Genomic DNA, 27,167 nt, shown 5'->3' with positions numbered 1-27,167 from the left:
TGACTATAATAGTATGCAGGATGTATGAACTTTATTCTAATTATGTTCTTAATTGAAACATATTTGAAAACACAGAATTAGATTTAGATAGAAGAAACAAGTTCATCTGTTTGTATGGCGGTTTGTTCAGTGAATTTTACTGAGTTCATTTGACACACAGTAGATACGTTTGCTTGATCTGTGTTTGAAAACTTAGTTCGAGTACCTACATAAAGGATTTTTTATTTTCTTATCTTTATTTCGAACTAGAAATATATTTTTTAATTCGATTATTTTTTGGAAATGCTTCAAACATCCTTACCGTGTCTATGAGCCTATTGTATGACCAATTCCCGAATAGTTTGTACATTTGGATCACGTCTCCGATTTTGATAAAAATTGGTAGGCTGATAGAGTCCATGATGCTGAGCAAGATTCACTAGGTTTCCCAAAATGTCCTAGGTTGTTTGTGTGACCCCTTCCTTTTTTGTTACCAGATATCTATACATTTTCGGTAACAAAAATGGAAAGCTTCATACAAACAATCTAGGACATTTTGGGAAACCTAGTGGATCTTGCTCAGCATCGTGGACTCTATCAGCCTACCAATTTTTATCAAAATCGGAGACGTGATCCAAATGTACAAACTTAACGGGAATTGCTGTTATGTGCTGTATCAACTGTATAAAAGTAGTAATTCTGGGTTATCATATTCATTAATTCATAGAGGATGTAATAAGTATAATTTAGCATAAGTTTTACTAATTGTTATTTGTTCGTGTTGTGCATGCTTATTGTGCATGTATATTTACTGAATATATTTACATAATTTTATTATATAAGAAACTAAGACTAAAATTAAAAGCTAGCTAATGTCTAAAATAGGCCCTTGCGGCATTGTACCAAGGATACTGGCGACATTTCCTCGCTGTATCGCAATGCTGATGTGCGAGAAAGTCGCCAGCTCTTCGATCATTATTACCTTCGGTATTTACTATAATAAAGTATTCAATTTTGTCTGTTTTGTGTGACTAGTACATAAAATAAAATAAAAATATAATTCTGACATCAGTGAGCTACCAAATTGATTAAAAACTTTTCTATTTACTTACTTAATTAGTTTAAAAGCAAAACATTCCCAAACTCTAAATACTTATCTAATGTCTAGAACCTTCTAGAAGCTGGCGAGACGAGACTGGAACCAATCATAAAGTACAATAATGGCCTCAATAGAGGACATACTTTTTTTAACAAACTGCTTTGTTATCTTCTTGAGTGAAGTATAAGTGACGAGAGATGGCGCTGTTATCAAAATACTAGAAAATAGATGTATTCTAAATAAGTACTGCAGTAGTGAGAAACAAATTATATAATAAAGGATGATTCACGAAACAGCTCGTGTTTATACATTTTCCTACTTGGTAGAAACTAAGACCATACCTTATTGTAAGTACTAATACCAATTCACTGTCAATCTTGGGAGATCAAATATTCTGCGTGAGGGCAAAGAGGATCGAGTATTATAGACACTGTCGAAGTAAAATGTGTAATCACTGTGCATAGACTGCCATCTCTCGTCACAAGCTAAAACTTTTGAACCTCAGTTTTGACAATTTGGCCCATATTGTTAGCTTATATTAGCGCCATCTAGCTGAGTGTACCCCAAAAGTGTAATGCCACCTAGGCCATCGTACGTTTTTTTTGTATGGTTTTGAGGTACGTTTTTTTCTTAGACTTTATCTGTCTATACGGAGTTAATATATATGTCTTTGGTGAGAGTAATAACGGATTAGATTGACTATATTGTAACTTAATTTATTAATTTTATTTAGCTTGGCATGTGTATTTTCTTTCTTTGTAAATGACGATCCTTATTGGGAGACACAATTATTTTTATTTGGAATCTATTATGTAATTTTTGACGATCATGATGAGAAGGTAAACATAATTTCGACATGTAGCAAATTTATAGTGTAATTTTTATCATGAAATAAAGAAATCTAATCTAATCTAATCTAATCTATAGGTAACGCATCTTGACAGCAGTAGGTATCTAAGTATGTACTTGCAATATTTTTTACTACAATATGGAACAGAATGATAATACTTACAGTCTCAATGAGAATGTGAAGACACTGACCAATTTTATAGGAAGGTGTCCGTTCGTTTTACCAAGCGAGTCCTCTTAAACCAATGATTCAAACTTTAACGAATTTTATTCCTTACACCAGCCATACTCAAAGTGTGCTCCGCGGATCCCTAGGGCTCCGCAAAGCCTCTCTGGAGGCTCCGTGTGAATCTTGGTTACCTGATATGCAGCTTCACCTCTCTTCCATAAAATTCTCAAATTGTTAAGAAATATAAAACTTTTTTTATTAAAATAAAGATTGCAATAAACATTTTTTGTATTTATATAATTTAAGGGTTCCATCAGATATTTTGATTTCTAAAAAGGTTCCATGGGAAAATAAGTTTGAGAACCGCTGCCTTACACTAAAACACGTCTGACTTTCGATCTGGAGGTCGCGGGTTCGAACCCGGCTCGTACCAATGAGTTTTTCTGAACTTATGTGCGAAATGTCATTTGACATTTGCCCGTCGCTTTTCGGTGAAGAAAAACATCGTGAGGAAACCGGACTAATTCCAATAAGGCCTAGTCACCCTTCGGGTTGAAAGGTCAGATGGCAGCTTTCGTAAAAACTAGTGCCTACGCCAGGGGCCCATTTCTCGAAAGATACAAGCCTTTTATTACAAGTGTGTTTCCATGACAACTCATACGATTTAACAGTTCGCGCACTTGTAATACAAGGCTTGTACCTTTCGAGAAACGGGCCCCAGATCTTGGGATTAGTTGTCAAAGCGGACCCCAGGCTCCCATGAGCCGTGGCAAATGCCGGGATAACGCAAGGAGGATGATGGCGACACTAAAACGCTACAAGTTTGTCCCATGCACCATTCCATCTAGAAGTTTCTCGTTCCACACTACAGCTATTGTTGCCGTTCGATCCTGTTTCCACATCTGAATGAAAAACTTTCTGCCATTGAGACATTCTACATAATTATGTTGAAGAGTTCTACATAATTATGTTGAAGAGTTCTACTAATTATGTTGAGACGTTCTACATTTGAGGATAGCGAGCTAGAAATGTTTTAATGAGCTTATGTTTTTTCGGTTTGCAATATCAGTATCCAGTGGACGATTGGATCCGTCCGATTGTAAAGCGGAGTTAGTATGTAGTCAACTTAAAACTAGGTACTAAAATGTGTGCCCTCCCAAAAATAAAGATTTATCAAAGCGTAATTAACTTAAGAGGTTATCAATATGGTTCCTCAATTGCCAAGAGTGCACAGAAACTTGATTTGCTTCATGTGCTCTGCCTACCTCTATATGTAATAGATAAGGGAATACGCATTCAGATTAATTATGAATTTAATTTATAGTTAACTTTTTTATGGTGGCAAACAAGCAAACGGCCCGCCTGATGGAAAGCGGTCACCGTAACCTAACGTCTGCAACTCAAAGAGTGTCACATGCGCGTTGCCAACCCATTAGAAACTTGTACACTCCCTTTTTCTGTGTCCTAGTAAAAAGACAACTTCCCAAGCAATATCTATGGCTTTATTTCGTCGATTTATTATGTCCATAAGAATCGGTTTTGATAGACGAAATAAAGCAATAGATATTGCTTGGGAAGTTGTCTTTTACTAGGACATAGCAAAAGGGAGTGTACAAGTTTCTAATGGGTACGAACTTTATTTAATCCATCCATAAGAATCGGTTTTGATAAAGTTCGTTGTCTAGAAAGATCCTTATGACCCTTTTCTAATAAACAGCCACATACATTCACAAGCAAAGTACGCATCGGAAGCGTTCGTTGTAATCTCTAATTCGCGTTTCAGTCATATTTATGGGTCCCCGATCACCCATCAGTGGGCCGATTAGATATTTATGGACCCAAGAGCTTTAGGGAATTTACTGATGGGTCTAACAGCTATTTCGATTGTCTCACAAAACACATACTCAAAAACGTAAATGTAACGACTTCAAAAAAGAAGGAGGTTCTCCATTCGACTGAATGTTTTTTTTTTACTTTGACAGTAACTCTCTATAATACTCAATCCTCTTTGGCCGAGACTTGCGTATGAGGGTTCAAGTTAATAAAATATATGTATTTATTGTGAATTCCGCTCAGATTAAGATTGTGAAACATATGCTCAGTTTTACAACATAAATTTGAATGAGAATTCAAACATTTTGGCGACCGGTCTGGCGCAGTCGGTAGTGACCCTGCCTGCTGCGCCGCGGTCCCGGGTTCGAATCCCGGTAAGGGCATTTATTTGTGTGATGAGCACAGTTATTTTTTCCTGAGTCATGGATGTTTTCTATGTATTTATATATTATATATATCGTTGTCTGAGTACCCACAACACAAGCCTTCTTGAGCTTACCGTGGGCCTCAGTCAATATGTGTAAGAATGTTCTATAATATTTAATATTTATTTATTTTATTTATTTCAAATACTCAATATTGAATGAATGTTTACTTCTACACTTTCTATTTCACTCGTATTCTTCTTTTACATAACATTTATCAATAAACAATAAACCATTTTACTGCTTATGAATTGTTACGGCTGAGCAACTTAATGTTCATTGATTTAAATAACTTTATAAAGAATAAAATGACTTTGAAACATATACGGGCTTGTGCTGGTTTTTGTGTTGTTATTTTTATATTTTCGGTATGTATCTATAATTCTGGTGACGGAGCGCTTGTGGCCTAGCGGTAAGAGCGTGCGACTTTCAATCCTGAGGTCGTGGGTTCGATCCCCAGCTGGTACCAATGAGTTTTTCGGATATTTTGTGCGAAATGTCATTTGATATTTGCCAGTCGCTTTTCGGTGAAGGAAAACATCGTGAGGAAACCGGACTAATCCCAATAAGGCCTAGTTACCCTTCGGGTTGGAAGGTCAGATGGCCTTTCGTAAAACTAGTGCCTTCGCCAAATCTTGGGGTTAGTCGTCAAAACGGACCCCAGGCTCCCATGAGCCGTGGCAAATGCTGGGATAACGCAAGGAGGATGATCTATAATTGAGATGACGATGTTCTTGATAATATATATTAAAAAAAAACTTTTTTATACATGGTTGCTTGGCCATATTGTTACTAAAAAGGCGCCAAATTCTTTGGACAATAGATCTTCACGAATATTTTTTAAAGCTGCCTTTTTTAGTGATATCACGTGCATGACCATCTATAGTTTTAATTTTACTCTTTATTACTTGTATTACATTGATATAGGGCCGGTTGCACCAAACCGTCTGTCACCGTTAAAGCATCCGTCAAATTTTATTGTATGGGAAGTTCCGTAGACCTCTGCTGCGTGACAATGATGTGTCTGTCAAATGTAGTTGATGCAACTGACCCTTAAACTGGTATTTAAAAATAATCCTTATAGAGTCTGATCAGTAAAAGAGAAGGGACAGAATTAAACTGGATCCCCTACAATTAACGACTCTTTCGCACAGACTTTACGCATTTTATACAATAAAAACTTGACAGGTACTTAAAAAACCTACATTTTTAAGGTAGTTCACACTTCAAATGCGGATTTGGAAGAACTTTCACCAGATATTGCTACAATACAAGAAAACATATCAGGCGTAAAAAATTTGATAAAAAAAGTGATGGAAAACTATAAAGAATTGGAGAAAATGGCTTCATCAGAAACTGAAGAATCTGATGATGACACGGCTTCTGAGGCTAAATCAAGCGAAGATACAAACAAGGACAATAAAGATAGAAAAGTTACGTCCGATTATATCGTAATAAATGGAAAACCTCCTTCATTTCCCAGTGAAAATGAAAGAGAACGTGCTAGTGAAATTGGAAAACCAAAAAAACTCATAAACAACATCCGTCCAAAGAAAATTTTTATTCCTCTCCGAACAAAAAAACCTGTTATAAAAAAAGATACTCAAATAAAATTAAGAAATGAAAAAGATGAGAAAGAATCTCATTCAGATGAAAGTACATCAGATAAATCCAATGATTCTGAAAGCGAAGAGATTTCTACTGAAAAGCCAAAAATTAAGAAAAAAGTTATACTTGTACAAGTGGCAAAAGGAAAAAGAAATCAACATAAAGATACTTCAACTACAAAGCCAAAGGATATTGCTTCCAATGAACCTAAGGTAATGTGATTTTAAATTTGGTTACTTGACTCTAAGTTAATTTAAACATGATTTGATTGCGTTTTATGGAAAAGAGAATATTCCAAGCTAATAATATTAAGGCGTAGGGATGTGACGACCCCATCGCCCATTGGTTTTACCAGTGCAATCAGTCAACGCAGGGCAGCTTGTGGCGAGCTGTTGGGGAACAGCGACCCCACGTACCCGAGTGCTCCTGGGGAGTTCTGTTACCCGTAAGGCGGGTGGGTGGGACAGTACTCTCTACCTCTGGCTTGCCTTGGCTGGCCGTCCAGAGTGGAGTCGTTAGGGCTATATGCCCCAGGGGTGGAAGTGAAAATTTGCATAAGACGCGAGTTGGTGCAGTGGCTTAACAGCCACTGGGCAGAAAGCGGTGTACACCTCTCGACACCCTTGAGTTCTCACACCGGTGTTGCCCTTGAGCCATCTTGGATGTCGCTTTTTGTGGGGGCCCATCTTGTGGGGACGAGTCACCGTCTGCCGGAAATAAAATTGGATACCGTTTTATTAGGCAGGCGTCCGGTTTTTTATCCATAGCCCAGTATTTAGTCCATCACTTTCATCAAAATAGACCAGTTCATTTTAGATTCCATTAACTCTCAAATAGTCCTTACACCCTGGCGGGTGTTGCCTCTGCGTGTGTCCTATGATACGGGCAAGGGCAACATCCGCTCGGTGTACCCTTACATTTCATTAAAGTGTCGAAAGGGCCTCTACGTGTTGGCTTCGGCCCCGCGCACGCCTCCCAAAGGTCCGGAATACCATTGTTCCGTGATGGGAAAGACTTAAAAATCAATCCTTTACCATCAGAAAAGTAAATATAACATTTCTGTCAGCAGATAACAAAATCGAAAGAAGCGAATCACGAGTCTCCTTCAGAAGAAGACAAAGCGATAGATAATGAAGTTAAGAAAGCTACATATTTACGACAAGCATATGAAGATGCTTGCCAACAAGTTGTACTTCGGAAGTGTTTAAGGGTATTTGAGTTAAACTTTTAATCTAACTTTAGGTGTAGCATTCCTTAGATTAGGAGTATATAGTAACTCCAGGGAGGTTTGTATTTTTACGCTCTTTGTGTGAGTTGTTTCAGTTTATTAATTACGCTTCGGACTTTGGACTTCCTCAAACATTTTGGTCAGTGGCTTATCATATTGTTTCTAAAACACGAAGCTATTCTATTGTTGCAATCTACAGTCATAGACATATGGCCTTTTGAAAGGTGAAGCAAGAGTCATTCTATTCTCACCAAAGAAATTGTCTACAAAATTGTGTATTTTGTAGTTTTAAAAGGACGGTAAATAAATACAAATACAAAACTACAATACCAAATGAATGTAGAGGATTTATTTGTTTTTATTTTTAATGATTTCAGACATTAAGGGCTGTATTAAACGACGTATGTTCAAAAAGTAGAAAATGTAGTTCCAAATATAAAGACGATTTCAGAAATTATGGTCACGAGGGTTGTAACGAACAGTTTGGTAATCAGAAATCTAGTTGCAGAATGGGACTGGAACTTGATGATAACACAGGTATTCACATTTTATTTGTAAAAAGGTAAGGGATAAATCTTGATAAGGGCATATGATGATTGATGAGGTGGGATATGGTGTTACAGTTAAGTTAGAAAAAAACCGAGAAAAGGCTATCTAGACTGTGTGAAAATTTTGAAAAAAAGAACAGGTGTAAGATGAGATGAAGAGTGATAGAGAAGTATGGATAAAAAAACAGAAAGAAAATGAGGTAGGTATAGATACTGAGCTAAATAATGGACGATAAATTGTAATATAAGATGCTGATAATATAACAATTTTAGCACAAGTTTTGTTTTACGATAAGAAAAAAATCTAAAAATCTTTACTTTGTCCTGATGTTTTCGCGTACAGGCCCTATTCACGAAAATTCGTGAAATTTTGTTGACCAGGTAAAATTTCTGTAGGAACTATTTCGTATTGGCGGAGCCAAAGAATTTTAGGCAATTGCGAGATGCCACACTTTTAGAAAACAAAATAGTTATCGTTTTGACAATACAGAAAAAACAACTGGTTTTGGTTTAGACTCCATTCCAAACGAGATTTAGCACGCAAAACAAAATATTTTAGAGAAAAAACTACAAATAAGAGTTGCATTAACAAAAAAACAATTTCAGATACAACGCATAATTCGGAAAAGGAGGAAAAGGAAAATAAAGATAAATTCATACAAAATATATTAAGGGAAAAAGAGAATGAAGAGTCTTCGGACTCTGAAAAGAAAAAGAGTAAAGAAAAAGCTGTAAAAGAGATAGTAAGTAATCACAATACGATTAACGAGATAATTGTCTATTTTCACACAAGTTTTGTAGCAAACCGAACAAATTAAGAGTGTTTCTTTTTCAGTTTTAGATAGACGTGATTGAATTCTTCTGATGCAAAGAAACATCGGAATATTTCAACACATGCTTCTTTAATTGAAGTTTGTTTTGGTATTTTTCTTAGATAACAGAATTTTACTCCAACGTTTAAATCATTAAACGACTCGTCTAAAAACATATATTATTAAAACAACGTTACAATATTTACAATGCTCATTCATGTATATATTTTCTGATTAATTAGGTTCATTGGAAGAGATCACTGAAAGGGGTAAGTAGCTTTTATATTTAAAACTTCCTTATTATAAGTTACTCAACAGATTGATTTCTATTGCTGTACAATCAAGGAAGCAAAAACTAAAACGATAGCGACTATTAAGAATATTTAAGGTCTCGTTATATTCATACCACTACGTTTACTAATAATAGCAGAAAATTAGACATAATTATATAACACATATAAAACGAAATACGCATGAAACGGTTTTGCGATTTCACCACTAGAAGAAACAAATTCATATATTTGTATAGGGGCCGAGTGTGTCAAATTTTGTACTGAAGTTGATTCTTGCCTGTAATTTTAAATATGTCTCAGACTCTTGATTGTTCATAATTTTTGTGTTGTTGCAATTGAATATCACGTAACGAGGCATTTTTTATGTTTTGGTTGACTTCAACTTACAAAAATTGACGCCCGAAAGCTGCAAGCTGCGAGTAAAGACGGACAACTCAGTGGATTTCACTGAGTTCATTTGACACGCTAAGTAGATACGTTTGCTTGATCTATGGTATATATGACATCTGTGGATTTCACTGTACCAATTCAAAGCAACAACGCACTGTATTGTGAAAATAACAGGAACATATAAAATATAAAACTATGGAAACGGATTATATCGCGTATAAGGAACTTACAATCCGTTTCCATAGTTTTATTTCATGATTAACTTGTTCATAGCAAAAATCAGAAGACCACGAAGTAAACATCCTTAGAGATAGATTCGACAAAATCTGCAAAAAGACCTCCTTCAAGAAGTGTCAAGCAGCGTGCAAGCACGCTTCGACCAAAACGTGTAAGAAACATGAGTGCGTCAGCGAGAAATCGAAGGCTTTGAAGAAGTCTTGTAAACGGCGGTGCCAAGAAACGTATAAGTATAAAGGAGGGTCTGACAGTGAGGACGATGAAGAAGAAGAAGAATAATATTCTAATTACATAAGTTTTATATGATTTTAAGTTTTATTTTACACCTTTTTTGAAGAACTTGATACTTACGTAAGAAAAAGGGTTAGCCTGAAATTTTGTCTATTTCATTTTTTAGCTCGTAAAACTTCATTTTAGGACTAAAATGCAATCTTTCGGTTATTTTACGCATTTTCGTGAAATCATCTTATTTTATGTAACTTATTTCAATCTCGATTTTTTTCCCATAAGTAACTTCAATACCCACAATCTGTAGTATTTCTACTGTTAGAATGAAGAAAAAGTCCTTAAAGAAATCTAGATTTGACAAAATCTTTAAACTTCAGTTTTTCTTTACTAAAACTATTCCAGAAGTGCCAAGCAGCGTGCAAGCACGCTTCAACCAAAACGTGCAAAAAAGCATGAGTGAGAATGATAAATAAATCTTGTAAACGGCGGTGCCAATAGACGTACAATACAAAGGAGGGTCTGACAGTGAGGACGATGAAGAAGAAGGAGAATAATTCTAATTAAATAAGTTTTATATAATTTTCAATTGTTTCAGTTCAAAAAAATCACACCTAATTGAAGAATTTAATATCTTTAGAACGGCAATAGGCTAGTTTCCTACTAACGTCTGAACTGTCAACACGATTTGCTACTTATTATGGAATTACTATGAAATACTGAGGAGTGACGTCACGGTCAATTCATTTACTTTATATTTTATCTTCATGACTTATTTAAAAATGACTACTGTCCATATTTTCTTCTAATTATATGGTGCTTTATTTTGTGCACTTCATAAAATATTTTATAGTTATTTTAAGTATAGGAAACTAGCCTATTGTATATGTAACTTATGTACCTACAGGTCAATATTTTCTCCTCAGGTAATCCATGTTCATCTTTAACTGTAAAGCTTGATTATTGCTTCTGCGTATTCTTTGCCGCCACGTAATCTTTGGTTAGGCTGGCATGAAATTCCTAGAGATTCCGTCTAAACTGAAAATGATTGAATTGTGTCTGTTTCGAGGAAACCTGTATGTGAATTCTGATATTTGCCGGCCTAGCGGAAGTGACAATCGTTGACGCTAGGTGGCGATCAAAACGCAGGCTCTGTCCCGCTATTACAGTAGAGCGATAGGGAGAGAGCTAGGACACGCTTTTGAAGCGTAAGCAATCGTGATTTGTGACTTTGCCTCTTGGTACTCTGTTCACAGTGACTACGAAAGTTTGCCGTAACTAGTGGCCAAAATAATTGGCATAGGCTGAAGAGCGTACTCTACAGCGGAAGCACTTAGTAATATAATAGAAACGATTTTACAATATGATTAAAATGAAAAATGAAAAATATTTTATTGGTAAAACAATGTAGGGGTAACAATTTATATAGGTTGGAGTCTTCTATTAAGTATAAAATACCTGTGTCAGAAGACCCCGCTCTTCCATAACAACTTGTATACATTATTTTAATTAACAATTTAGAAGTGCAATGCTTTTGACAAAAATAAATCTAACGAAAATATAATCTAAGAAAGTAAAATCATGTATTAATATAATTTGCATGTGCGTGTGCGTGTGTGTGTATGTGTATGTGTATGTGTATGTGTGTGTGTGTGTGTGTGTGTGTGTGTGTGTGTGTGTGTGTGTGTGTGTGTGTGTGTGTGTGTGTGTGTGCGTGTGCGTGTGCGTGTGTGTGTGCGTGTGCGTGTGCGTGTGCGTGTGCGTGCGTGCGTGCGTGCGTGCGTGCGTGCGTGCGTGCGTGCGTGCGTGCGTGCGTGCGTGCGTGCGTGCGTGCGTGCGTGCGTGCGTGCGTGCGTGCGTGCGTGCGTGCGTGCGTGCGTGCGTGCGTGCGTGCGTGCGTGTGTGCGTGCGTGCGTGCGTGCGTGTGTGTGTGTGTAGGGGGGGTGTATTGTATGAGTGGGTGGGTGTGTGATACGTATTCATGTGGATGTACGAGTATGCATGTATTCTTTATTTGTTGTGTATTATAAAATGAGCGTCTCCACTTGATCATAGCTTTGTGACTTTAACCATTCTGCCACAACTTTTTTACATTGAAATAATCAAAGGGGGTAAATATCTAATTTATTATTAATTTTATTATACAGACGAGGTGAGACTTTGCTGTACTGTATCCTTGCAAAACGTGATTTAGTGGGGGGTACCAGTGCAACATTTTGTTTTCGCCTTCCTGTATTAATAAGATTAGGCTTGTATGGTAAGGATTTATGTGTTCTAAGAATTGTCTGCAGTACAAACAACTTTCTGATTGAGAGTAATTCAGAATATTTGTAAAGCTCTTCCGTCGAATATCTGAAAGGTTTAAAATACATGACCTTAATCAAGCTTCTCTGTCCCCTCTCTACTTCAAGAAATTTGGTTTTAGCTGCCCCACCCCAAGCGGTAATACAATAAGAAATTACAGATTGGGCTAGAGCAGTATACGGTTGATTAAGAAGAGGCTTTAACGCTATGTGCCTAAGAGTTTTAAAAATCCAGTTCAATTTTCTAATTCTATTATTTACGTATTCAATGTGTGAGTACCATGAAAGGCGTTGGTCAATTACAATGCCAAGATATTTTGTGAAGCTGACTTTTTCTATTTGTGTGCAACTACAGTCGTAGGTGTGATTTGGAAGACAGGTATGTATTTTTAGAGAAAGACTATCAGATGGCTGAGTACTTATGGTTTTTGTAAAACAGGTATAAGTCGTTTTTGATATATTCAGTGTTAACAAATTACATTTTAGCCAGTGAGATACTTTGCTTAGTCCAATTTCAGCGCTGTTATACACTTTATCCCAAGATTTTCCGCTAAATACAATAACAGTGTCATCTGCGTATGAAAATACATGCCCGTCTTTTACATGCATGTTAGTCAGATCGTTAATATAGATCAAGAACAGCGTGGGCCCTAGTACACTGCCTTGAGGAACACCATACGATATGTCTGAGTCACGGCTTTCGTATTCCTCAATTTTGACTCGCTGTTCACGATTATGGAGATAATCACTCAATAAATCCAGGGGTTTGCCTCTTATTCCAATCAGCTCTAATTTGTACACAAGAGTAGGAACCGAGACGGTGTCAAAGGCCTTTTTAAGGTCCAGAAAAACTGCCATACATCTGTCGCCTTTGTCTACATGCTGAGTTATTAATGAAGTGAGGGCTAGTACTGCATCTTCTGTAGATTTGCCCTTTCTAAATCCAAATTGTGAACTAGATAAAATTTTATATTTTTCTAAATATGAAACCAATCTAATATTAATAAGTTTTTCTAAAATTTTGGAGATTGCAGGTAGAACAGAAATGGGTCTGTAATTATTGACATCGTCTTTTTTCCCACCCTTGTAAGATTAACATCAGATTTATTCGGGTTTTATATCTATCTTGCTCGCACTTATGCAATCTCGATAAGAGCCGAAACCGAAGGGTAAAATGTGAATCGTTAACTGATTTAAATCGCACTGTAGTTAAGCATCTTACAAAATAAATCTTGAATATCGAATTTTTCCAGATCTGGACGTGTTTGGGTTCTTCTCAGAATCACGAGCTGGTTCGATCCCGATTAAAAAATGTGTCCGAAATTACTACAAGCGTGATAGACGTTTTAAAAATGTCGAATTTTCTATGGAAAAATTTGGGACACATCTTTTTATCGTCAGGATCGAATCAGCTCGTGATTTTAAGAATATTTGAGATTTATTTTAAAAAACACCCAGTTATGTTTTTACAATAATACAAAACTAGTAAAGCAATGCGATTTTCATACAGCACGTCTGTATTCCCGAACGGGGCAGGCTGAGCACATGAAATCACTCAAGCTTCAGTGCCACTCTTGGCAATTAAGGGGGAAAGAAACCGAAATCGTGACATTGCTGTGACCGGTTGCAATCGTCCACGCGTCAATGGAAACCCTCCACAGTGGACTTATACGATACCCACGGGAGGAAAAAGGGGTGATGATATTGCTAACCCTTAAATGCATGACCTTGACCACAGTATAATAAAGAGTACTATCGTACGGTATGGTCACTTCCGTTCCCCGCTTAAAGTGCCGCCCACCCCCTCTCGGTTACCTCACAGTTACCGCCTGTCAAAACGCGAACAGTCAACCTGTCATACTCACTCATTCAAGCATGGTACGCGTTCACCTACACGAGCTTAGAATGTGTGCTAGAAAAGAAAAAGAAAAAGAAAAGAAAAGAAAAATCTTTATTGATAACAATTGTTATATGTCCATATTTTTTCCATACTATTTATGTCTCTATGTATATGTCATGCGTTTATCATCATTTATAAATTAATCAATCTACCTAATACACTTACTACATACGAAACGCGCCTCTTTCATATATTTGATCGTCAGTGTCCGAGATGTGCCTTGACAAAGATTTCTTCAAATTTGAATTTTGACATACTGTCAATAGAGTCAAAAAGGCGTGATGCATGTATACATTACTATGCATTTAAGGGTTAACCCTATCACACCGGTATTAAGTATTTTGGTTTCAAATTTATAATAATGTTAAAAACAGAATGAGCAGCACAACGGAACCAGCAGTCCGACGTTCAAACGAAACAATAACATTACACACACGTGCCCTTCTCTAACTTTCCGACTAGGGATGTCCCATGATTTCATTTCTACTACCAATCCAGACATATCTCTGCAAATGAGCATTTCTTATTTCTTTTGCTATTTTTTTTGTTTTGATTTTTTTAGGGAATTTTAGGTCAATTGTACTCAGAATCACGAGTACTTTCAATCTCACCGGGAGACAAAAAGTGTCCCAGAATTTCCATACATTTTTGTTACTTTCCTCTTTTGTTACCCCACACAACATGTACGGAAAATGGTGACAAAATAAGAAAAAATCGTATGGGACAATTTTTTTTACTAGTAGGATTGAAAAAGCTAGTGATTATGAGTAGAAATAGCATAATTTTTTTCAAAAATATCACATTTCATAAAAGTGGCGAACAAAAAAGAAACGCTCAAATACTAAATAATAGTACTGACGTACAAAACGGACACTTTATACAGTACCGAAATTTGACAGCAGGTCAGTCGAATCGTCTTATCGATTTTTTGCCTACTTCCTTGCAATTTGTATTGGATCATTCCGCAATTTTCGCATTTCACGTTTAACTGCGGCCTCTCATAGACCACCAACTAGTGGGTATTTATACCGATGTACACATGAACATATGAAACTACCACATCCCTAGCGAATGTGTACACAAAGCATACCAAAGCTTTGTACCACCAGTCCCCTTTGGTTAATTGTACAAGTAAGTTTGCGTCTAGTTTGACGATATTGGTACATATATCCATACTACATATTATAATATCTCATATTATAGATGGGAAAGTAAGTGTGTCTGTTGGTTTGTCCGTCTTTCAAGGCAAAATAGAGCAACTAATTAACGTGATTTTTTAAGTGGAGATAGTTAAACGGATAGAGAGTGACTTAAGCTATTTTCGTTTCTTTCAAAACCACCACTTCTCTAAAATGGGAGGGTGGAAGTTTGTATTGATCATTCCGTAATTTTCGAACGTTTAACTGCGGCCTCGCATAGTCCACCTAATAGTGGTGAGTAACTCGGAAATATTAATGCCGATGTACTATCAGCTGCAAAATTGCATGGAGAGATTATGAATGAATTCATTGATAAATTCGCCATGCACTTTTGCAACTGATAGTACACATGAACACATGAAACTAGCACAACCCTAGCGAATGTGTACACAAAGCATACCAAAGCTTTGTGCCAGTCCGCTTTGGTTAATTTGTACGTTAGTTTGTGTCTAGTTTTAACATTATGAGGGTATTCTAATGGCGATGAAATTTAATTGAAATTGATATTGTTATACGAATTGTGGTTAGGCATATTATTGATTTAGATCTCTCTTTTCGGGAGTGGTATAGCTATTTATAAATAATACGGATTGAAAATGTATTTCAACTGATCATAGATATGTTCAAATTAAATCATCGATGGAATCAAGGCTAGATTTTTTTTTGGATAATAAAGTTAAGACAAGACAGACTTTTATTAATATATTGTATTCGCGACTTCTCAAGACGCCATTCCGGTTTTTTAAAAACTGAACCAGTAAAACATTGTGCACGATTTTTCAACGAATATCAGTTGATACTTAATCAGTTAAAATATACAATTTATACTAGACTGAAATTCGAATGATATCCATCAATATTATATTTTATTTCATTGTATGTATTATATATGACTGTAATATTTAAAATATCCATACTAATATTATAAATGGGAAAGTGTGTGTCTGTTTGTTTGTCCGTCTTTCACGGCAAAACGGAGCAACGGAAAACGGATTTTTTAGGTGGTGATAGTTGAAGGGACGGAGAGTGACATAGGCTACTTCTAACGCGAGCGAAACCGCGGGCAAAAGGTAGTTTATTTTAAATATCTATTTATGTAAAATTATGTGTAGTCTATAGATAAATATAGTTTGCCTTTCCTCTTTCACATCAACTCTTTGTTTTCTCTCTGCACCATTTGTATTGAATCTCTATTAGGCCCTACGGTTAACTGGTAGAAAATACTTTTTGGCATTAAGTCCGCCATTTCTACATCTTTGTATATTTTTGTGCAATGAAGTTTAAATAAATACATATCCGGACATTCATAGTTGTTTTTTTTTAAGAGAACTTAGCTGTAGCTTGTTAAATTATACCTAACTAGCTTTGCCCGCGGCTTCGCTTGCGTTAAATTCTAAAATTGCGGAATGCTCCATACAAACTTTAACCCCCCATTTAAGGGAAGTGGGGGGTTAGAAAGAGACAAAACGACGACGAACGAGAAAAGGTAACCTTTGTCATTGTCCATCTCTTCAATTACTTCTACTTAAATATCACGTTTGATTCGTCGCTTCCCGTTTTGCCGTGAAAGACGGACAAACAAACAGACTGAAACACTTTCTCATTTATAATATTAGTATATATAATGCGACCCAACTTTTTTTTACGTACATCTACATTCTGCCCAAAAATAGTAAAAATTAAAAAGTGGCAACATTCTAGAGTGATCCCTTTCAAATCAATATGTGTGAAAACGGGACGACACTACTACCGTGAGCTTAAAATTATCTAAAGTTTGTTACCAGTGTTACCACCGACATATAGACGTATAGACAATAAAACAAATAAATATTATAGGACATTCTTGCACAGATTGACTGAGGCTCACGGTAAGCTTAAGAAGGCTTCTATTGTGGGTACTCAGACTACGATATATATAATATACAAATACTTATATACATAGCAACAGCGGCTGGTCCGTACAAGCCTTGCCTAAAATTGATTATTTACTAGTAAATTAATATTTACTAGTAAGTTAAGGTAGGTTTCTTTTTGCTCAGTGTTGCCTTGCAGAAATTTTCATTACATAGAAAACGTCTATGACTCAGGAACAAATATCTGTCTCAAAAATAAATGGCCTTACCGGGATTCGAACCCAGGATGCGTAGCCGAATGGCACAAACGCTAGTAGATATCTCTCTATCGCTCTTGCGTATTGGCGCGACAGAGCCAGTACCATTCGCGGCGTTTGGTTTTCGTTTCGCGTCGGAGAAAGGAACGTCAGCGTCAGCAGGCAGGGTCACTACCGACTGATAGAGCCAAACCGGTCGTCAAAGACAATAATTTCCTAACATTCTCAGGAAGGCAGTTGACAATCATTTTCACACTACACATTCTTGAAACCGTTTCTCTCCAAAAATGGCTGACTGAATTAGGACCTCAAAATTGGAGTTAGTTTCAACAAGTGTCTACTTAAACAAATTGAGAAGCTCCTTTTATGGGGTCGGCTAAGTTCAAGTACCCGGTTTTAATGGTGTTAATAAGAGTCTTTGGTCAGTACAATCACAGAATATACAGAGTGGGGCCTGTAACAAAGGCGAAGATTTGAACTGTAGGCTATTCTCCTTATACTGATCAACATTTGTTCAGTGACTTTTAAAAATTAGGAAGTCTTTAAATTTTTAATTTTTCATACAAAATAAATATTAGCTTCAATGTACGCCATTATTGTTGTCATTGACGTTGTCTGTCACACTTAAGACTTAACAGAATTCGCAATACATTACCTCTTAGAAAAAACTTTCAAGTGTGATAAAAATCAAAATACAAGTTATTTTTAAAAGCCGCCGAACAAATGTTGATCAGTATAAGGAGAATAGCCTAGAGTTCAATTCTTCGCCTTTGTTACAGGCCCCACTCTGTATAATAGTACAATCTTTATAAAAAGTGTAATAGGGGAGAGTTGGATAAATCGTACCAGTTGTTACTTAAATGGGAATATATTTTGTGTCTGCAAGTTAGTTTGTGTTACAATACGAGTACAATACAATACAAATATTATTTATTGCTCACCAATACGTCTATAACAAGATGACATCAAAAAATTAAGCACATAACGTTGACTATGGTAGACAACAGGCGGTCTTATCGCTAAAGAGCGATCTCTTCCAGACATCCTTTGGGTAGGATATGAAAGTTCAGTACCTTGGCCAAGTTATATACCAAATTCAGCCTCACATGATTAAAATAAGTAACATTATATTATCAGAATGTGTGTTTTTTGAAAAAACAGCCCCTGGTACGTTACTTTTTCATATTCGTGTCAAATAATCTCGCATTACGAAAAACAGGAAAAAACGAATGAGGAAAAGCCTCGAATATTTGCAATTGCACCACCTTGGGGTGTTTCTGACGCATTACGTTTTTAATTAACATGCTAGGGCTGGGATGTGTACCGGTATTCGTGTTTTTTGGTACAAGCATGTACCAGTAAGGGAATAGTAGCGCATATTAACAGTAGACTAGTAGAGGGAGTATTTGGTGGTGGTGGTGGTGGTGGTGTGAGGGGGTATTTGGTGGTGCATAGAACCTGGATAGGTAAACAAACGATTTTTTAATGCCTAAAATTATTAAAGTAATTATCAGTATCATATTTAAAATTTGTAACGATCATTATACGAATAGTAATATAAGTTGAAATGTAAATTTTAATTGTGTGAAATTTGTATAAATGAGAGAAATAAACCAAACTAAACTAAACCAAAGAGGATCAAGTATTATAGAGAGTTACTGTCAAAGTAGAATGTGTAATCACTGCATGGACAAATTTTAGTTTAAATTGTATTTTAATGTGTAAAAAAAAAATGAAAATGAAATATTTATTTTTCAAGTAGGCATATTACAATGCGCATATGAACGTCAAATAAAGCTACGCCGGCTCTAACCCTACGCCTCAGCCTCGAGAAGATTTCAGTCCCCCCTCAGTTGGGAGGGGGGTATCCACTATGGGACCGGCAAGAAACTCGGCGGGCAACTTCTTTTCAAAACATTACATCTTATAATTAACATGCATTAAATAACAAGATACAATTTAACATGCAAAAGTTTTCATCAAAGAATATCAACAGACTAGGTACTCTATGGAAATTAATTTCAATAAATTATATTATTGCTTAATAATACGTCGTTCTTCTTCAGAGAAAACATATCAAATTGTCACAGAAGAAAAAAGATAATATGAATCTCAATATCATTAAATATGTAATTTACCTACACAACATAAAATATAATATATATTCTCTGATATTCATATTAACTGCCTGTTTTTTGTGTATGTCATACGATTATAAAATGGACAAATGCAACTGTTCCATTTTTTCCATGTTTTACAATGTTTGCATTATTAAATAGAGTGTCCACGGTTATACATGGTAGGCGAGTTCAGTGGATACATATAGGTAGAACTCAACATCGTAGTATAATAGTGGAAAAAAATATCAGTTACAATTGCCCCCCCCCCCCCCTCCTCCCCCCCGTCGAGACTTGTCCCTCTGTACCTTATATCATACATTAAATATAAGAAGATAATACCATCCCATACATTAAAATGCGATCGCCTAAGAACACGCATACACTACACCACACATAGATGGCGCTACAACAAAAATGTCTTGTAGCTGTCGATTTTACTTGTAGATGGCGTTAAGTGTCACTTTTGACATAGATTTATGGCTCGAAAGTGACACTTAACGCCAAGACATAGATTTATGGCTCGAAAGTGACACAATGCCAATCTACAAATAATCGATGGCAACAAGGCATTTGTGTGGCGCCATCTATGTGTGGTGTAGTGTATGCGCGTTCTTAGGCGGTCGCATTTTAATGTATGGGATGGTATCTTCTTATGTTTAATCTATGATTATATAATTTCGAACAAATTCAAAGAAGGCTTTCAGTTGGGGGTGGATTCTCAAATTAATTATGTCACCGTGTACCGCTTGCCACTTGGCAAGGGATGTTTGAATTTGGAGTTGGCAAAGATTTTACTATTATTTAATCCCGGCACGGGATGCGGCGACATACGGGGAGAAATTGTGGTGAGCAAGATAATAAATAACAATTGTAATAATTGTAATAAGTGCCTGTGTGGTGACGGGTTAAGAATTTCACCACCCCTTTTCTTCCCGTGGGTGTCGTAGAAGGAGACTATGGGATATGGGCGTAGGCGAAGAGGCTGGCAACTTGTCACTGCAATGTCACAGTTTCGTTTCCTTTCGACCCCTTATTTGCCAGGAGTGGCACTGAGGCTTTGGTAGTTTCATGTGCTCTGCCTACCCCTTTATGGGATACAGGCGTGATTGTATGTTGATGTTGTTGTTGTTGTTTTAATAAGATAGATACTTTACTTTACGGTAATTCTCAATCGTCTAGTCTTCTCATTCTAGTCTAGAATTCTAGTTACATGTATTTGCCGCGACGCTTCTATTTTCAGTGGAATTTGAATTCTGATATAATAGAATTAGAACTGAAATTCCACTGAATGACTCGCTGTAACTAGAATTCGCAATTACGTCTTGAGAATGACCGTTTTCAAAGGCCGATGGACCGCGTGAGAGCAAGCGAATGAATGAAATTTTATTTCAATTAAGAATTCATATTTTTATATTGCGTTTACGAACGTCGAATATTCTTCTACGAACATCTTTTGCTATGGCTCATGGAAGTCATGAGAGCCTGGGGTTCACTGTTGCAACTAGTTCCAGGATTTGAAATAGGTACACAGTAGTTTATATTTAAGTGACTGCCATCTGAGCTTCCAACCCGAAGGGTAACTAACTATACCTACTAGTCACTTAGAGACTCTATACATCTCTAGCATCTCTTACTAATCATAGTAGCTTTGTACTTTGTATAATTTATTGAAATTAATTTCCATAGAGTAGGTACCTAGTCTGTTAATTTTTGTTTGATGAATATTTTTGCTTTTTAAATTGTATCTTGTTTTTAATGCATGTCAATTATAAGATGTAATGTTTTGAAAAGAAGTGGCCCGCCGAGTTTCTTGCCGGTCCCACAGTGGATACCCCCTCCAACTGAAATCTTCTCGAGGCTGAGGCGTAGGGTTAGAGCCGGCGTATCTTGGAAAATAAAAATTTTGATTTCATTTCATTTCATTTCAGTCCGGTTTCCTCACGACGTTTTCCTTCACCGAAAAGCGACTGGCAAATTAACTTAAATGACATTTCGCATATAAGTGTTGAAAAACTCATTGGTACGAGCCGGGGTTCGAACCCGTGACGTCTTAAGTTAAGACTTCACTTAACGCTAGGCCAGCGCATTCTTACTTTTCGTCACTTCCACATTCATTCTTATTTCACAAGTATGGTGGAATATTAGCCCGTATATTTGGAGCCAAGTTCTAAGGAAAGAGCTATCTCGTGTTAGCCGCTTCCACAAAATTTACTGTGACGTACAAACGGCTTTATTGTTTGCTCTTATTTATCTACGATATGGTTAATGTGAAGATTAAAAAGGAAAATGTGAGAGAAAATAAAATAAAAAATTACAAAATTAAAATATTTTTTCTCGAAACAGTAATTAATATTAACTTCAAATTAAATTTACAAGTGCGAAAAAGAGGAAGTTCGATAAAATTCCTTCGGTCGTGTTTTAAATCGACTCGAGTTACGAATTTCATTTTCGCACGTGTATCGTAAGACGTTTTTCAGAACAGATGACCTCCGAATTAATTTTCTACCTCACAATAAATGAACCAATTCTCGCAATAGTGCGTAAGAAAAGCACAATCTGTACTGGAAATACTGAAATAACACATTACGATACAAGTGCGTAAAACGAATTATGATAAATTAAAAAGACGACTGAAGGAATTATTTTAAATCATCTGAATTATCTCTTGCACATGTTATTTTACAGCATTTTACAGTATATAATGGCCCTCTAAAATTTCGGCACGGGCAAGTAATGTAGTATTTTGCGCACTAGTGCGGTAAAGTAACACCATTATTTTATGAACTTATAGAATATCAGTTAATATGAAAACGCACATAATACGTCAACCAAACGCTTCGCGATTTCAACTTAAAGATTGAAATAAAATATTGTACCAGTTGCATCGAAAATGCGGAGTGCTATCAAACAAATGTGTGTCCCGTGTGGTGTTTGTAAATGTCGGAATGGCCATACTCTAGTGGCTGAGAGTTTTGTGGGGTGACCATGTCCTAGTGTTTCTTGAGGACAAGATCTTAGCAAAATTTTAAGAATAACGAAACAAGAAAATTATACATGACGATCCTAAGGACATTTCATCACCTCATCAGAAATTAAACTCATTTAAATGACGGAAAATATTCGTCTTCATTCTGTATCTTAACAAAATTGATATTAAATAAGTGAAGATCTAAGACTATGAAACAATATCAAAATTGAAAATTGGGCCACCATCTGGTTTTTCTTCATGGGAATATCAATATTCGTAGTCCAGCCTACTTGTTTGTAAGCTGTAAATGTAGCCTATAGACGCTTAAACTTCCATAGAACCACATAAAATATTTATCAGTGTGATAGCAGTTGCACCGAAAATGCGGAGTGCTATCAAACAAATGTGTGTCCCGTGTGGTGTTTGTAAATGTCGGGATGGCCATACTCTAGTGGCTGAGAGTTTTGTGGGGTGACCATGCCGTAGTGTTTCTTGAGGACACGTTTTAAGTACACTATCACATCTATCTGGCCTGGTATCACCCTTGCACATGCCTGATATATTAGCAACTTCAGTGTTGTTTTTACAATAAAATAACGCACATCGAAGCTTAACGCCTATATGGAATCGTGGCTTACCTTCTGAACTGCTGATTATGTATGGTGTTACATCATCTAGGAGCCCTAAACTGGAGCTAAGTCCCGATATAAACACTAATACAATTTAACCCCCATATTCATAAACGTTCACTAAAGTTATCAAGGCGATAAAGTTCGTTTGTCCCTTTCCGACGTATTGGTGTGATAGAACGGGACAAACGAACTTTATCGGCATGATAACTTAAGTGAATAAGTTTTGTGAATAAGGAGAGGCAAGTCTCGTTGTTCGCAGCGCCGGTACCGTTAAGGTTACGGATGGATTACCGTTGACACAGGGCTGTTTATAATACACCCGTGTTTCACACAACATCACAACAGGTAGCTCCAGTTTAGGGCTCCTAGATGACCTACCAGCAATTCAGAAGGAAAGTATGAGATTTTAAGAATAACATTATTTTATGGTAAAAATAAAAATAACACCAAAGTCATGAAGAAAGTCATCATAAGGTTATCTTCTTATAAAAAAACTTCTCTAGTATCGCTACAAGACTTATTGATAAATAAATAAATAAGTAAATATTGGGGGACACCTTACACAGATCAACCTAGTCCCAAACTAAGCAAACCTTAACACCTTCGCTGCGGCAATTAATGTAACTCGTAATTAACCATACTTCGTAAGAGGTCTAAAGACCCCCTACCGCAGTGGACGTATTAAACTATGGGTGCCAGGCGACGATATACTTACTTATATAGATAAATACATACATATATACATAGGAAACATCCATTACTCAGGAACAAATATCTGTGTTCATCACACAAATAAATACCCTTACCGGGATTCGAACCCGGGACCGCGGCTTAGCAGGCAGGGTCACTACGCGCTAGGCCAGACCAGATTGATGGCTAGCATGATTGATTTTTTAGTAATACCTGCCTATAAATATGGACGTAGGCATCTTCCAACGAAGAAAAATGTACTATTCCTTATTCCTGCTTAAAGTATGGTTACCAGAGTGCAAAGCAAACTTACGCGAAGATGGAAAAATAACCTACTTTATGAAGTTGCTCCTTTCTGAGCCGCGGCGTATTGCAGTTTGTCATTATTTAACTCATAGTTTACACAAGGTAGTTCAAAATGTCATTTGACTTTTTACACGACTGCCCAAAGAAAAAGAGTGTATTGTGTCGCAGTATGATAAAGAGTACTGTCGTGCAGTATGGCCACTCCCGCTACCCGCTGAAAGTGCCGCCCACCCCCTCTCGGTTACCTCACAGTTACCGCCTGTCAAAAACGCGAACAGACGACCTGTAATATTTCACTCATACAAGCATAGTACGCGTTCACCTACACGAGCTTAGACTGTGTGCTAGGAACGCGCCTCTTTCATATAATTGATCGAGTGGCTCCTCTCTGAGCCACGGCGTATTGCAGTTTGTCATTATTTAACTCATAGTTTACACATTACACAGTGTAGTTAAAAATGTCATTTGACATTTTATATAGCCCTGGCCCGAGATGTGAATGTCGACCATTCGATTTCGTGAATTTCATTCGATAATATCTATAGAAGCGATGGTAGCCTAGCGGTAAGTACGTGCGACTTTCGTTCCGGAGGTCGCGGATTCGAACCCGGGCTAGCACCAATGAGTTTTTCGGAATTTATGTGCGAAATGTCATTTGATATTTGCCAGTCGGTGAAGGAAAATATCGTGAGGAAACCGGACTAATTCCAATAAGGTCTAGTTACCCTTTGGGTTGGAAGGTCAGATGGCAGTCGCTTTCGTAAAAGCCTAATACGCCAAATCTTGGGATTAGTTGTCAGGACCCCAGGCTCCCATGAGCCGCGTCAAATGCCAGGATAACGCAAGGAGGATAATGAGTGGACAATAATATCTCCACTACTAGCAACTTTTTAAATTCTACGAGTACTAACATAATCGAAAAGTTTCACAATTCTTCATTTTATATGCTCTGTCAACCTCACTTGGGAATGCAGTCGTAACTTTATGTACATCATACACTGTGCTTTTTTTTGTTTTCCGTTAAATTCGACATGCGTTAGGTTCATTATCAGGAACCACCTTGTAGTCCTATCACTTTTAGTTAAATTCGCAAAAAAAAACATCATGAAATAAAACTATGGAAACGGATTAAATCGCGTATAATGAATTTAAAATACATCCCGACGTTTCGAACTCTTTACAGCGTTCGTGGTCAACGGGTGACTGAGGAAAAATTAAAATGTGCAAAAGCTACCCACTTACAAGAAATATTAACGAACCATGACCACAAATAATATAGATTTCTAAGGCAGGTTCACACACTATTAATAAAGCTAGTTATACAATATTCAAAAAATTTACCATTACTCTGTTAAAAAATAATTAACCAATTAATCTACACAAAATTGACAAAGAAACAAACTGCAAATGTCCAACACCATACAACACAAATGCCTCACAGCCTTCGTCGTGCTTGTTCCATTATCAGATGTACTACTGGATCCCAAGCCGGTGGTAAAGTAAAGCCATCCTCTCTATTAAAGTTTGGATATTTCTTGATCTCAATGGCCTCTACGACGCTACTTTATATGTAATGGATCTTACGTTAAAGTTAACGGAATTCAACAAAACAGGGTGTATAATGTAGTGAAACCTCTATAAATAAACACAACCAATAACAACAGAACGACAATATTGGTTCGGTAAAATGAATCAAAGTAATATAGGCCATAACTTACAAATATGCTTCCGTGGATTGTCTTATATTATGTTATGTAATATTGAATATATGGATATGTGTTTATGTTGTGATATTCTGAGAATTGTGAATGTTTATTTAGGGTTAGTAAAATAAATATTTTTGATCACCGCGTGTACAAAAAAAAATTGAGATAGGTTTGCCAAAAAAAAAATTTTTTTTTCTATTGGTCTAGCCTAGCGCGTGGTGACCCTGCCTGCTACGCCGCGGTCCCGGGTTCGAATCTCGGTAAGGGCATTTATTTGTGTGATGAGCACAGATATTTGTTCCTGTCATGGATGTTTTCTATGTATATAAGTATTTGTATATTATATATATCGTTGTCTGAGTACCTGCAACACAAGCCTTCTTGAGCTTACCGTGGGACTCGGTCGATCTGAGTAAGAATGTCTTGTAATATTTATATTTTTTATATATTTATATTTTCACGTAAAAGTTTTTTTTAAGGTTTCATTTTTGACATTTATCAAAAAGGATATTGAGTTTAAACTATGCCCCATAATGGCGTCAACGTCGTTATAAAAACCTTGAGTACTGAATAACAAACAAAAAGTTTTTTTTTTACTTTAGTACTCTGAAACAGCGAAATCCAGAAGAGTTTATTTGACATGACTGTTAGTCTTAAAATATGACCAAAAATATGATGTTAATATTATTCGATTTCCGTAAGTTACACGATGTATATGCCTTTACTACTTAAATACTACTTTTAGAGACGTATAAGCAAGACAAAAATAACTTAAGTAAGTAGCAAGTACCTACTATTCGACGCGACGAACTGATAAACTTATAAATCTTATTTGTACCATCCATCTCTTTCTTTCACGTCAATAATTAATACAAAAGAAAGGGACAGAAGTTAGCGCGTGTCGAAGACAGGAATGCGAAGCAAAACTAATGATGGAAGATTGCTGTATTTGACCGATGAAGGTAGATAATGCGAGAAGGAATTTCAGTTTATTTATTTAATTTTAGCCAAGCGCTGGTAGCCTAGCAGTAAGTACATGCGACTTTCGTTCTGGAGGTCGCGGGTTCGAACCCCGGCTGACAATGAGTTTTTCGGAATTTATGAGCGAAATGTCATTTGATATTTGCCAGTCGCTTTTCGGTGAAGGAAAACATCGTGAGGAAACCGGACTAATTCCAATAAGGCCTAGTTTAGTATTCATGGGAGCCTGGGGTCCGCTACGACAACTAATCCCAAGATTTGGCATAGACACTAGTTTTTAGAAAGCGACCGCCATCTGAACTTCCAACCCGAAGGGTAACTATTAGGCCTTATTGGGATTAGTCCGGTTTCCTCACGATGTTTTCCTTCACCGAAAAGCGACTGGCAAATATCAAATTATACTTCGCACATAAGTTCCGAAAAAAACGAATTATTTTACAGCTTTTTTAAATTGTTTTACAGCTTCATTATTTACAGCTTTTTTTTTAAATTGAAGTTCAAGAAAAGAGCATACACCTATCTTAAAGGCCGTCAACGCACCTCCAACACTTCTGGTG

The 27,167-nt window shown here is 36.6% G+C and overlaps 1 protein-coding gene across 1 annotated transcript; it reads left to right on the top strand.

Moving 5' to 3' along the window:
- Positions 1-4,672: 4,672 nt before the first annotated feature.
- On the top strand, positions 4,673-8,275 carry LOC125236954. Its single transcript, XM_048143873.1, has 5 exons — positions 4,673-4,722; positions 5,569-6,174; positions 7,032-7,172; positions 7,568-7,727; positions 8,253-8,275. Exons 2-5 carry the CDS (start codon positions 5,668-5,670, stop codon positions 8,273-8,275), a joined length of 831 nt encoding a protein of 276 aa, XP_047999830.1. The 5' UTR covers positions 4,673-4,722; positions 5,569-5,667.
- The last annotated feature ends 18,892 nt before the right edge of the window (positions 8,276-27,167 follow it).

This window comes from Leguminivora glycinivorella, chromosome 20 (assembly GCF_023078275.1).
Source record: "Leguminivora glycinivorella isolate SPB_JAAS2020 chromosome 20, LegGlyc_1.1, whole genome shotgun sequence".
NCBI lineage: Eukaryota > Metazoa > Arthropoda > Insecta > Lepidoptera > Tortricidae > Leguminivora > Leguminivora glycinivorella.
The sequence above is the reverse complement of the archived record's forward strand: the minus strand, read 5'-3'. Positions and strand labels throughout refer to the sequence as shown.

Coding starts and splice junctions, on each gene's coding strand:
- LOC125236954 (XM_048143873.1), top strand. CDS start 5,668: ATGGAAAACTATAAAGAATTGGAGAAAATGGCTTCATCAGAAACTGAA. Junction 6,175..7,031: donor TTGCTTCCAATGAACCTAAG/GTAATGTGATTT, acceptor TTCTGTCAGCAG/ATAACAAAATCGAAAGAAGC. Junction 7,728..8,252: donor GGAACTTGATGATAACACAG/GTATTCACATTT, acceptor GTTTTGGTTTAG/ACTCCATTCCAAACGAGATT.